Below are 13,991 nucleotides of genomic sequence, written 5' to 3' on the forward strand. Positions count from 1 at the left end.
GAACCCTCGCTTATGTTTGGGCTTGCCTGGTCTGACCGGCATCTTCCCCACCACCTAATCCAACTCACCACCAGGTGGTGATCAGTTGACAGCTCAGCTCCTCTCTTTACCCGAGTGTCCAAAACACATGGCCGCAAGTACGATGACACGACTACAAAGTCAATCATTGAACTGCGGCCTAGGGTGTCCTGGTGACATGTGCACTTATGGACATCCTTGTGTTCAAACATGGTGTTCATTATGGACAAACTGTGGTTTGCACAGAAGTCCAAAAACTGAACACCACTCGGGTTCAGATCAGAGATGCCATTCCTCCCAATCACACCACTCCAGGTCTTACTGTTGTTGCTCACGTGAGCGTTGAAGTCCCCCAGTAGGACAATCGAGTCGCCAGGAGGAGCACTTTCAAGCACCCCTCCCAAGGACTCTAGGAAGGCTGGGTACTCTGAACTGCTTTTCGGTGCATAAGCACAGACAACAGTCAGGACCTGTTCCCCAACCCGAAGGCGTAGGGAAGCTACCCTCTCATCCACCGGGGAAAACCCCAACATACAGGCGCCGAGTCGAGGGGCTATGAGAAAGCCCACACCTGCCCGCTGCCTCTCACCATGGGCAACACCAAAAAAGAATAAAGTCCTGCCCCTCTCAAGGAGATTGGACCCAGAGCCCAAGCTGTGTGTTAAGGTGAGCCCGACTATATCTAGCCGGTATCTCTCAACCTCATGCACCAACTCAGGCTCCTTCCCCGCCAGTGAGGTAACGTTCCAAGTTCCAAAAGCCAGTAAATTGGGATGTGATCTTTAAAGTTTAAATTTAAGCTAATTCTCCAGGTAATTATATTTATTTCAAGAGGTCAGACTCAAAACTCTGTAGTGCTGTGGAATGATCTTGTATTTATAGTAACATATATTGTGTAAGTATTTTGTGAGATGTGCCTGAACAAACAGAATTCCACAGAAGTAAATGCTGAATCAGTTGATTACATGTAGACTTGTGTTATTTATTTATTTATTTTCTTTCTTTCTTACTTACTTACTGGCCCAAACTCAAATTAAATGAACAAGCTCTGGTTTGATCTTTCTGGAAAATGGTGCAAGGCAAAAACTTCACATCAGAAACATCAGAAAGCTGAAGAAACTGTTCTTATTAGTCAAATTATACATCTTTATGCTCCCTCCTTAAACAATATTATCATCATTATCAATACGTGTTCTTAAACCCTACAATTAAATACAAGAAATAGCCAGTTTGTTCTTGTAAGTTGTGGAGACCTCTAGGTACATCTTCGTATATGAAGACTTGAAAAGCAGTCAAATAACATGTCTGTAGAAAGATGTGCAGGGGAAGTTAACAGACTCTTTTCAACAAGTTGGGCAAAGACTCTCCCTCTGTTTGCTCATGGTGTTGCCTAAAACAGATGTTGCCTACAAAGTTTGTTCAATCGAATTTTTTTAGATATTTCCATTCTTTATTCAATGGAATATAGCACCTTTCTCACCAAGGCTGCTTTACGTATGCTTCTTAAGCAATAAAAGATTCAGCTAGAAAGCGTGATTTTAGTTTGAGATCATGGCGAATTACTACCATTTTATTGGTTTCTCTTTCAAAGTTTCTGTGCAGGATATAACAAGTGTAGGGTTAGGCCAAATTATTCTAATTCCTCTCATTCTGTTGAGAATCTCAATGTCAAAGATTAAGGAAATGTTTAAATATTTGTTATAATAATATATATAATATATATAATATAATAACAGGCTGCTGATTTTTTTAAATTGCATGTAAAACCCAACAATGTAATAATTTCCCAAAAATGTAATAAGGGCTAGAAAGGTGATGAGGTTTTGCTATTTATATAAGCTGTATAACTTGCTTAAAAAACTTAATAAAACCCATCAAGCTAATATGCTTCCCAATTATGTGATGCAACATTTTAATTGATAGTGTAATTAGATTTTTTTGATAATGTGATGGGCGGCACGGTGGCGTGGTGGATAGTGCTGTTGCCTCACAGCAAGACATGATGTCCTTTCTGTGTGGAGTCTGCATGTTCTCCCCATGTCTGCGTGGGTTTCCTCTGGGTTCTCTGGTTTCCCCCCACAGTCTAAAGACATTCAGTCAGGCCAATTAGACACGCTACATTGCCCCTAGGTGTGAATGTGTGAGTGAATGTGTCTGTCTGCCCTGCGATGGAGTGGTGACCTGTCCAGGGTGTATCCTGCCTTCCGCCCGATGACTGCTGGGATAGGCTCCCTCCGTGAACCAGAAGGAGAAGCGGCTTAGAAGATTGTGTGTGATAATGTGATACTTTATAACCACATTGGCAATTTATTACATTTTCAGGTTAACAGTATTTAATACTTCATTACATTTTTGAGAAGAACTTAAGGCACTACAAATTTGACTCATGTACTGTTTTTCACTGTCATTTCTTTCCATCTGTTTTCGTAGGGGTTTATTCATTTGTCCACACTAGGCAAGTTCAGAGTCAGACTTACAAAAAGTGGAAGCATTTTCTAAAAGAAGAATGAACTCTCATTGTTGCTCCCCTCATTCCAGGCTGGGCTGATTTCTGTGCTCAGCCCAAAAGCATTGTAGGAGACCTTTGGTAACTGCTCATAAAAGTAATGCATTGTTCCTTTTAAAAACATATTTAAACAAAAATTATTTCCAAAAATGTAATAAGATATACATATGGTCAACCTTAAAAATGTAACCAATTCCCATGTAATGTAATAAAGTATTGCATCTTTGCCAAAAACATTATTTCATTGTCAGGTAATGTATTATACTGTATTACATTACTGGGAAATGATCATACTGTAGGGTTCTATACTGCATTCTGTAACAACTTTATGGAATGGTACAAAAAACAACAGGCTACAGGAGTGATGTTACTTATGTTATAGTACAGAAATGTTATTCACTTATTCATTTCTTGTACCATGTACAGCTCTCTATGTGATATTTGTATAGTAGGATAATTAAATTAAATGATTAGATGAAGCCCAAACAAATTAGGGTGAATAAACTGCAAGATTTGTTTAGTTTTTCATGGTAAAGATGAGGAATGAGGACAAATTAAAACTCATTTGATCATGCATAAGAGTTTATTAATCATAATTAAAATGCAAAATGATCGAAAGAACTATGATTTTGCAAAAGAGTAAATATGCAAGGATATCATTAACTTTAGCATTACCTGAAGCAATTCTATACACAATGGGTTCAAAAGTTTGAGATCACACTAAAAATCTGGTAGTGAAAATGAACAAAAGAATGTTTCAGAATTTTGAAAACTGAAAACAAATCAAATGTTAAACTGAGCAAAATTACTAGTGCATATCTAAGATTCTTCATTATTTCTAGGTCACAATTCAAAGTTTAGCAAATTTGTGACATTGCACATGTTAAAATCTCTACACAAAAAGGTCAGATTTGTTTTTCAGTCTTATCTCTTTATGATTGAAGCTCATGTTCAGGCTCTCAGCTACATTTGATGTACTTATCAGGGGCTTTTGCACAAACTTGTGGAGCTCATGCTAGCTTAAGTGCACCCTGTCATTAAAGCAAATGTGGACACATAAAACACTAAGAAATTCTGAAATGTAAATAGTAGTATGAATTTATTTTAAGTAACTACATTCTCAAATGTACACTTTAGTATATATTTTAATATTTCAAATATGCTGCTTTTCACTCACACTGTAATGCTGATAATAGAATTTGTAATGAAAAACTGAGAAAACAATTAAAAATAGAAACAATTTCACTAGTGGTCCTAGACTTTTGGACCCCACTGTATTTGTCACCCTACACCATAGCTAACAGTGGCATAATCGCATAACATGCACACTGCAATATAAAGGAAATAATCAGCAACCTGATAAGATAAGATATAGATTATAATCTTTCAGAAAATGTTTTATCTATGAGCAATGTGATTCTGGTGCTAAATGAGAATGATTTTGCATGTATGCTCAGTAGTAATCTGCTTCCTCCTCCGTTGTGAATCCACTTTTGACAGCTGCTTGGATGCTCTTCATCTGTTCTGGAGCAGCAGAGGGAAGAATGGCCAGCAACTCTTTGTTGATCTTCTCCAGTCTTGAATCAGTCTTCTTTTCAAACTCTTCCTTATTCTTGAGAACAAGTTGTAAAATGGCTTTTTGAGCTTCATCACAGGAGTTCTGTAAATGCAGACGCTCCTGTTCAAACTCTGGTTTTTCCTTGTCCATGGCCATAAGTTTCCCAAGTGAGCTGACACGATCCATGAGATACTTATCAGACACTTCAGTGTAGGTCGCTGAGATCATGTGGACGAGGCTGGCGATGTTAGTGGCCTGAAATGCTTGTTTGTACAGCAGATCTTTGGAGAAGAGCTTTGCATTGTAGGAAAGTGACTGAGTCTTCTCAGATGTGGACACAAAATCTTTGAGAGTTCTGCTCAGGCTTGTTTTCACAATGCTGGACACCATCTGAAAGAAGCGCACCATCTTCTCCCACTGCTCCTTCACTCTCCCCATGGCATCCATCCCTTTGACCAGCATTTGTATGGTGGTATTAAAGTCTATCTCTTGGACCTGACAGTTTCTCATAGTGATCAGAACATCAGTCAGTTCCTTTTGGTTTTTCTCCATGCTCTCCACACTCTTCTCATAGAGTTCTCTGGTCTTGTTTAGTTGGGCTTGACTCTGCTCTATGCGGAACCTGGCATTCTCATTTGCTCGTTCTGAAGGACGCTGCTTCTCAGATTTACTTTCTTCCTTTGCCATCATGGGTGGCGTTGGAGTCAGAGAAGGAGTGTTTGTAGCATCTTTGCTCTTGCAGTCAAAAATGCGGGCTGATTCAGTGAGTTTTCTGATCCTCTCGATCAGCTCCTCTGTTTTGGCTTCTTTGCGCCTCCCATCTGGTGCATATTTTGCCAGTTCATTGCAGATGTTTATGGCCTCGTCGCATAACTCTAAGACCTGACTTTTCGGTTGACATTCTGGGACTGTTCTGATGCTAGTGTTAATTTCCTTGAGCTGTTTTTTCAAATGCTCTGTTTTTGTAGCTTTATTCTTCTGGTCATACAATTTCTTCCAATCAATATTGTTCTCCTGCACATACTGCAGAATATTCTGTGTGCATGTCAGTATTGTGTTGGACTTGCTGTAGATTTTTATTTCATCAACTAAATCCCCAGCACAGTCCATCTGTGGATTTTCAAGATAACGACCACATGTTTTGGTCACTACACTTGTCATTCCATTCAGCATAGTGGTGAATCCTTCAGCTATTCCCCCAACCAAGTCCATACCAATCATTTCCCAACCACTAGGCAGGGAGTCCAGTGCTTTAGAGTAGTTCTCTTGTGCCTCCTTCAGTTCCTTTTCCATGATCTTCACTGCCTTCTCCATACGTTCATTGGCTTTTTTTGATGTCTCTTCTCTCAGTTTGGTCTCTTCCAGCTTCTTCTTGATTTCTTCCAGCTCTTCCCCATAAAAGTGTTCAGCATTTATACAGGCTTCCAGCAGCTCTTGGATAATATTGATAACATTGGTGAACTGCTTTTCTGTTTTATTAGCCAGGAGTAAACAGTCATCTGCTATATTATGAATGTTCTGCAGTTGGTCAGGAAGGAGGTTTTTAACAACCTCATCATCACCTTGGAACAGAATCTTCACTGCAGTCTTCATGTAGTCTGGAACAGCCAAGGTGTGGAGCCGAATCTGATCCATGTTCTTGTGGGCCTCATTGAAAGCCCACCAGCCCGAGTTACACACTTGCATTAGACAGGCACGAAATGAATCTGGGTATCTGATGTGCTTGTAGCCGTCTTTGGGTGGGTTTTTGTTAATGGAGAAATCTGTTTTGGAAGAGATGAAGACCAGCTCTCCCAGGATGGCTATGGAGAGTGGTGCAGGAGTCAGGTACTGCTCCCAATTAGCATAAGGCTGCATCACAAGCTTGGTTTGATCTTTCATCTGGTCAGCTGTGGTGAGGCTTTTAGTGAACTGTGCAATTTGGGAATCCATTATTTCTTCGCTTCTGCTAAAATAAACAGTAAGACAGACACATATGTGTAAAGAGTAATAACATATTCATAAAATATGAAAGATCCATTTTTATTATAGTTACATGGTATTTTATGTCAATTTTCATTAGCCACTTTAAGGGGAATTCTCAAAAATTGTTTTCACAAAGGTTAGTGGTTTAATCTGAAATGTCCCATTCTAGAGAAGAAATTTAGCAATTCAGAATTGTTCACAACAATGATGGTAAGAAAGTTACAACATGAAATGTGATAACAAATACTAGGCCTGAGACATTGATTTATGATAGTTCTAAGACAACGTTTTTCCCTAAATGTGAATTTTTAAAACACATTTGTGGGGGACAGGTGTATGTAGGGCAGACAGATACATGCAGGCTGTTGTACAGTCTTAAAAATAAAGTTGTCAGAAAAGATTCTTGCATGTTGCTACAGTAGAACCACTTTCAGTTCCTTAAAGAATCTTTCAGGGGCTTGTCCTTTTGAGAACCATTTCTCTAAATGAGTTATGTGAGTGTGAAGAACATTGTTAAAGTTTATTGATCCTCTACATAATGTAAATGTTCTAGGAAGAACCCTTAAACCCTTTATAGAAGGTTCATTAAGCCTTTAAAAGGTTCTTGGTTCTTTTCGTACACCTTTTGTGATAGTTCAGTAAACTAAAAGTGTGTGTTCAATAACATTGCTCAAAGAATCCTGTTTGGCAGATTTTTTTATGACCAAATAGTATCCATCTAAAACACCTTTGTTCCCATTTACAACTATTTAACATTGTCAATATTTGACAATGGTAAAATAAACATATACAATTTTATATATTTATGAGCATATACAATCTAATAAGACATGTAAGTTCAGTGTTGGCTATGGATAGTAGCAGAACACTAAGCAGAAATTTTTAAAAAATCACTAAAGATCATTTATTTGGGATTCTGCCAAGTTTTATTTCTGACTTTAGTTACCCATATACCACAATATAGCCTTCTTTGTTTTGTACTTTCCATTAGTGGTGTAAAAATGTAACAGTGGATTGTGATGCATCAGTCTGAAGTGATTCAACAGCATTGATTTTGCAATGTTATAATTAGAATTAGAATTATATTGAATTATGTAACAATAATGCTCTTTGAAATATGTACACATTGACATGTAAAAATTAACACATAAAATAAACAAAACAAATTAATACAGTATGTTGATCATAAACATGCAGAGTAACATTAATCTCAACTGCCATACAGTCATGACAGACTGCTTTTTCTCTTTTCTCATTTCCTCTAATGATTAAAAGATTAAAATGCATGTGATAAGTAATAATCTCCGCTTTAGATAAACCATCCTACCTTGATATCTGAATAGTCTTCAGTGACAGTGTGAATGAAGTTTTCTCAGCTCTGCTGTCCAGAATGGAGGAGAAAGAATGAAGGAATGAAGGTAAGTCACAGTGTATTTATATTTACTGTGGGATCAGAAAGTCCAGCCCACCAGCAGAGCAGCTGCACTTTAAAAGGAGTCTCTCAGTCAGTCTCAGCTAGACTAACCATCCTGGGGGATTTAGAAAATCAATAATAAGTCTAGCAGTAATCATAAGGTAGGACATAAACTTTCCTTTTTAAATGGGTGGTCTTCTGTCACAAAAATTTTATTCTGTAATTTTCTGATAATTATGTAATTTTGCTAACTTGTTGAATTTTATTAATGGACACAAATCTACGGAGAAATGGAGAAAAGTCCATGCTCTGAATGTAAATCACAATGGTTCAGTGTTTTAGGAAAGGCATCAGCACATAGTGACATCTCACTATGATTTAGGTCAATTAAATTATTTTGGTATTATTATGGATTATTACTACAATTACATAGAAAATGCTGTAGAAAGAAGATCACCTATGTCTAAGGGTACAGCATCACATTTTAATTAAACCGGACCAGTATTTCAGTGTGAAGAAAAAAAATGCATATATATCAAAAGTTCTATGATGAAGGTCTAATGTTAGTTGATGCTAAAATCTGCTCATATCTCCCTCACACGGATTGGATTCTGGATTTTGGGATTTTTTTTTTCTTTTTTTCATATGATGTGGGATATATGAAAATATTTGTGTTCTCTTTCTATTTTGTTTTTCAGGTTAATATGGACCAAACCTATTCATCTGAGTAAGTGTCTGAGTAAAGCATCTGCAGCTACAGAGAACAGAACAGAAATGTTGTGTTGCAATGAAGTTGTTGACTTTAAATTACATTAATCATGAAGGAATTACAGCAACCAAACTAAAAGACCTTCACAAGTATCACTGGTCATATATCATATCTGAATCTGTGCTTTAATTTCCATCCTGTTGCTTTTATTCTTGTCTCCACAGCGTTGCACTGACAATTGCCTTCAAGGAAGTAATTGTGCCTCTGAAGGATGGTCTGTGCTCCATCAACAATGTCTACGAGGAGCTTATCAATGCACATGTAGATCCCATAAGTGGGCAGTGCTCCAACTACAACTACATCAGAGAGCAGATTGTGAAGTCCAAGCAGAGCCTAGAGCAGTCAGAACAGATGGGCAGTGGACAGCTGAAGGTTCTGGATGGAAAATTTGAGATCCTTACACAAAATGAGGGAAAACTCAAACAAGACATGAGTGATACAATGCAAATCTTAGATAACTTGAGAACAGAGCAGACATCTAATGAAAACTTACTGAAACAGTCTGAAGATGCTCTGGAGCAGGGAAGAACAAATCTGAATCATACAAGAGACATGCTTCATAAACAGGAAGAGAGGAAGCGGACTGCTGAGATCGTGACTGGTGTAGGAGCAGGACTGCTTGCTATACCAGTAATTGGATGGATCGCTGGTAAGACTCATATTACAGATGTACTATGGTTAGACTTTTTTAGACTATGTGAGGGTTAATCTAAATTAGAATTGTTCCCTTTTCTCTGCAGGTATTCCCATGTTGATTGGTGGTGGAGTAGAAATTGATCAAGCTTTACATGCCGTAAGAGTAGCTGAAGAGCAGGTGAGAAACTTTGAGACTCAGGTGGAAATGTTCAAATGTAAAGTGGCTGAATATGAGCTGAAGATTTCTCAGACTGAGCTCAACATCAAGCAGAAACATGATAAGAGGGATAAGATCCGTGAAGAGATCCAGAAGGTGAAGCAGCAGAGAGAGGCTGTAGCTGAGTTTCAGAAGAAGGTGAGAGGAGCCGTGCACATCCTGAGTGTTCTGAGTGGCACATCCAGTGTGGCTGAGATTCAGACTCGCAGATTCATCCTCCTGGAGCCAATAATGACGGTGATGGAAGATCTGATGAAGGCAGCAGGAGAAATCACAGGCAATTATCTCCTCTCTACTGAAGAGATGCCAAAACTCCTTGAAACGATGAGGAAGAACAGCAGCAAACTGGCAGCCATCTGTGCCTCATCCAGCATGACTGAAATTGAAGGTTACTTCTGATAAGCATGAAAAGCCAACTCTGATCTTATCTAACTACTTTTAACTACATTCTTGATATCAAATGCAAACATTAAGAGATATTACTTTTTCTAAATTCATAAGGCTGTTTTCTGTTTTCTGTGTTCTATTTGACGTTCCTTAAAATAATTAAGATTAAAATACAAGTTTAGTTCAGAGTGAAATGCTTTGCAGTGGTTTATATCGCTTTTTCAATTTTACTATAGAATGTTAATTCTAGCTGATTAATGATTGATTTTTTTCTGTATACACACATTACAATCAATAAAAATCATCATATTTCACAATCTGTCTTGTGAGTTCACTCATATATGACAAGCAGCAAACTGAACAGACCAGACAAGCACACAGACTGTTATTGCAAAGAAAATATGAATTTTAACTAGAGGACAAATAAAATAAAAACAGAATAAATGCATATAAATAAAATAAAAATATATACATATCTATAGTTAAATTGTTTCTATATAAATAGGGAGAGAGTGGAAATGTGGAGAGGGCTTTAACGATGTCACTGTTGAGGAAACCTCTGTTTTTGACAAATCTTTTGGATTATTATTTGTTTGAATGACATATCAATCAACAATGCTGAATTTCTGCAAGCTTTCTTGTGCAAATCCTCAAATAAAATAAAAAAGTAAAAACTGCACATTGTAGAGTTAGCTTATTTTCACTTAGAAAATCAACAAACATGTAATTTGACCAGGAGTGTTCAAACTTCTGCAACTATATAATTGCAGTGTTACTCAATAATAACACTCTGTGTTTTATTACATCCAGTAGTGTACTTTTAATATTATAATGTAATGAGTGTAAACAAGTGTGATAGCAATATATCTAAAAACTAAAAGACTAAAAAGTCTATATTTAAACATAGGCAGATTACAATTTAGAAACACTTCCGTTGTAAAACACTGTTGCAAAATTATACATTTAGTATGTATTAAAGTTTGTCATTAAAAATAAGTATTTTTGATATTAAATACACTTTTAGAATGTGTTACATTTTCTTTTACATGTTCATGCTACACAACAGTTTGTTTATCAAAGGTAACACTCAAAAACAGAATGCAGTGTAACAGAATGAAAATGTTAATTGACATGTTTCTTCTCACAGCTTTCACAGCTGTATTCTCTTAAAGAGAGAAACATCCTCATCTCACAAACATTTCTTAAGAATCTTCACAAATAAGAGTTGTTCCCACAGCTCTACTTTCATCACTTTGCAACATCAGGTTCTTTATGTTCCCATGAACATGAAACTACTGTGAACTTGCAATCCTGGGTCTATTTGTGTAAAACCTAGTGATAAGATGCAGGTAAAACTGATTAGCAAACTTTAACCCACCACAGTTTCATTCAGAATATCCCTTAATTGTGTAATGTCTGAAATAAAGCCTTGTAAAGATTCATGTTTTTATGTTTTATAAAGGTTGGACTGTAAGGCTTACTACTTTACAAAGACAATATTTACTGACTGACATTTCCTTAAGTAACTTACAACAATTTACATAAAGTATGAATAAATTTAGTAATTATCTGTCAAAAATAATGTGTTAGGTTTCAATACTAATAACAAACATGATATGGGTGTATTCCTCTACTTAGTAGTTCACATCAGAAGAAGCTAATTTACATGATGAATAGATAACATTTGGCAGACTTTCAGATTAAGTGATGATGCTGTACATCTTAATGAATATATGTTATTCATTGACAGAAAAAGTAGGGTGACAGAGTTGCTATCTACATAAGAGATAGTATCCAAGCAAAAATTCTAAATGTAGTCTATAAAGAAAAATATTTCGAATTCTTAGAATTGAAAGTATGTCTAAGATGGAATAATTCATTTGTCACAGTAAGTAACGGTGTTCCACAAGAGTCAGTTCTGGGTCTGGTCTTATTCAATAAATACATTAATGACATTTGTGCCTGTAAAGCACATCTACATGCAGATGACACTATTTTATACTGCTCTGAAGATTTTGTACAAGCAGCAAGGAAAAAGTTAAAATATTCTTTTGATGCCTCAGTATAGGCTTGTTTTGAATACTTACTAAATTTTACTACCCTGGAGGGAAACAGAATTGAGAGGGTCACTGAAAATAAACACCTCGGGATGTGGCTGGATGAAAAATTTAGTTCAGATATGATATTAGTAAGCTATTTAGTCAATTAAAACAGAAGCTTGAATTCCTTTATCAAAACACATTATGTTTTCCAATGCAGACTACAAAAAGGATTCATAAGAGTGCTCTGTTGTCAATAATTAATGATGTGAATTAGGTGATGTACAACCTCATTTCAAGAACGTTGGGGCACTGTGCAAAATGTAAATTAAAACAGAATGCAATTGTGAAGACAAATATTTGCTTTGCTTACATTGCTAAATAATGCCGGCCCTGGCATATTTGCTTCTTTCTCATTATGATCCTGCAGATCACTTAAAGTAAGTATGTGTATGAGATCAAAAGCTCCAGGTAGTGTGTGTGTGTGTATGTGTGTGTGTGTGAATGAGGGCCAGCCAGCAACAGGATGCGAGCTGAAACCACAGTAGCTATTAACGTGTCCAGCAGAGCATACACAGCATGGGCCCAGACGTGACAGACGTGCTGTCTCAATGGCTTCCTACACAAGGTTTAGCTTGACCCTACTGTTTGCTTGTGTATTTCTGTGCCAATGAAATGAATTGTTGCTTTTTAAGGGACAGGTGTGCCCCAACTTATCATATATATAACCCAGTTTTCTCTGCCTGCGGCCAGAGCACTTCTGATCTGGCATGTGAATGCTTGTACCTGTTTGCTCTCAATAAATGTTACTCAAAGGCTCCATGTGTCTCAATATTTGATTAACTGATTTTACCACGACACAATGATGTGCAAATCACTTAAACACTATGTTTAATTGAACATAGAGCAAAGACAACATATCAGATGTTGAAACTGAAAAATACATGTCTATTTTGAATTTGATACCAGCATTTCAAAAAAGTTAGGACAGGTTGTGTAATGCTGAAAAAAGCATGGACCTGGTGGAACATCTCACAACTAATTAGGTTAATTGACAACAGATCAGTAACACAACTGAGTATAAAAAGAATGTTCTTAACAGAAGAGTTGATGCAGCACAGTGGTAAACATGCTCCCATACCAACTTTTTAAATACGTTGCTGGCATCCAATTCAAATTAGGCATATATTTCACAAAAACAGCAAAAGTTCTCACTTTCAACATTTGATGTGTTAAATATAGAATTTAAATGATTTGCACATCATTGCATTCTGTTTTTCATTTACATTTTGCTCAGCTTCCCAACATTTTTGTAAACAGAGTTGTAAGAGATTTATTATTGGAGACCCCTAGAATGCTCATCATTGCATACTGTATGAAAAAGTAAGTTGGTCCTCTCTTGCAATGCACTGGAAAACACACTGCCTATGTAAATTGTAAACATTAAAAATGAACAGGAATAATGTGTGAAAAAAACTTTATTAGTAAATCTTTAAGCTGAACAAATGGCATTATTACACAGTATAAACATATAATACACAACCAAACATCAACTAAACACAGAGTTTTACAAACATTACTTCAAATCACAACCTGCCGAAATCACATCTCAATTTCACATCTGCTGCAGGTCTGGTACATTTAAACTGATAACAGGTCTGGTACATTTAAACTTTTGGAAAGTACACCTGAATGCATTTTTTTACATGTTTATGCTACAGAACAGTTTGTTTATCAAAGGTAAGACTGAAAAACAAAATGCAGTGTAACATCCTCATCTCAAACATTTCATAAGAAACTTCACAAATAAGATGAGAGTTGTTGGATTTCAGAGGAAATGTCAAACACGTTATGATGTTTCCACAGCTCTACTTTCATCACTTTGTAACATCAGTTTTATTATGTTCTCATGAACATGAAACTACTGTGAACTTGCAATCCTGAGTCTGTTCGTGTAAAAGCCTAGTGATAAGACGCAGGTAAAACTCATGGTTGGGAAACTTCAACCCACCACTGTTTCACTCAGGATCCTTTTTGATTGTGTAACGTCAGTGTTTCCTATAACTAATAGTGTGAGGGGAAGGGGGTCCTTGAGCTCCTGCCCATTTGCCCTCACACTGTGTAAATGCCCTTATACTCAGTGTGCATAATAGCTGTATTTATTATGGTATAATAACTGTTTTAAGAACATTTTGGCTACTCATACTTTAAAATGTTAAATAATCATTCACTACCACTTTTCAGACTCTGTGAAGCTCTTACATAGAGTTGTAAGTAATTAAAAAGTGTAATGAATAATATGAATTTGCGCTCTGGGAATTGTTGTTCAATTTCCAGTAAAGACAGTGATGTTACTGCTTTCAAAGCCTTTGGAAAAACTCTTAACACTACCCTTGGCTTTACCCAAAATACAATTAAACTTTATTGATAGGATAGATTATGATATAGAGTAAATGAAATCAGGTGTGATTAATGCCAGGGG

At 36.6% G+C, this 13,991-nt stretch overlaps 1 protein-coding gene across 1 annotated transcript; it reads right to left on the bottom strand.

Moving 5' to 3' along the window:
* Window positions 1-3,977: 3,977 nt before the first annotated feature.
* On the bottom strand, window positions 3,978-7,422 carry LOC108414368. Its single transcript, XM_037542865.1, has 2 exons — window positions 7,375-7,422; window positions 3,978-6,030 (listed from the first exon to the last, which is right to left on the bottom strand). Exon 2 carries the CDS (start codon window positions 6,012-6,014, stop codon window positions 3,978-3,980), a length of 2,037 nt encoding a protein of 678 aa, XP_037398762.1. The 5' UTR covers window positions 6,015-6,030; window positions 7,375-7,422.
* Between the last annotated feature and the right edge of the window lie 6,569 nt (window positions 7,423-13,991).

This window comes from Pygocentrus nattereri, chromosome 1 (assembly GCF_015220715.1).
Source record: "Pygocentrus nattereri isolate fPygNat1 chromosome 1, fPygNat1.pri, whole genome shotgun sequence".
Taxonomy (NCBI): Eukaryota; Metazoa; Chordata; class Actinopteri; order Characiformes; family Serrasalmidae; genus Pygocentrus; species Pygocentrus nattereri.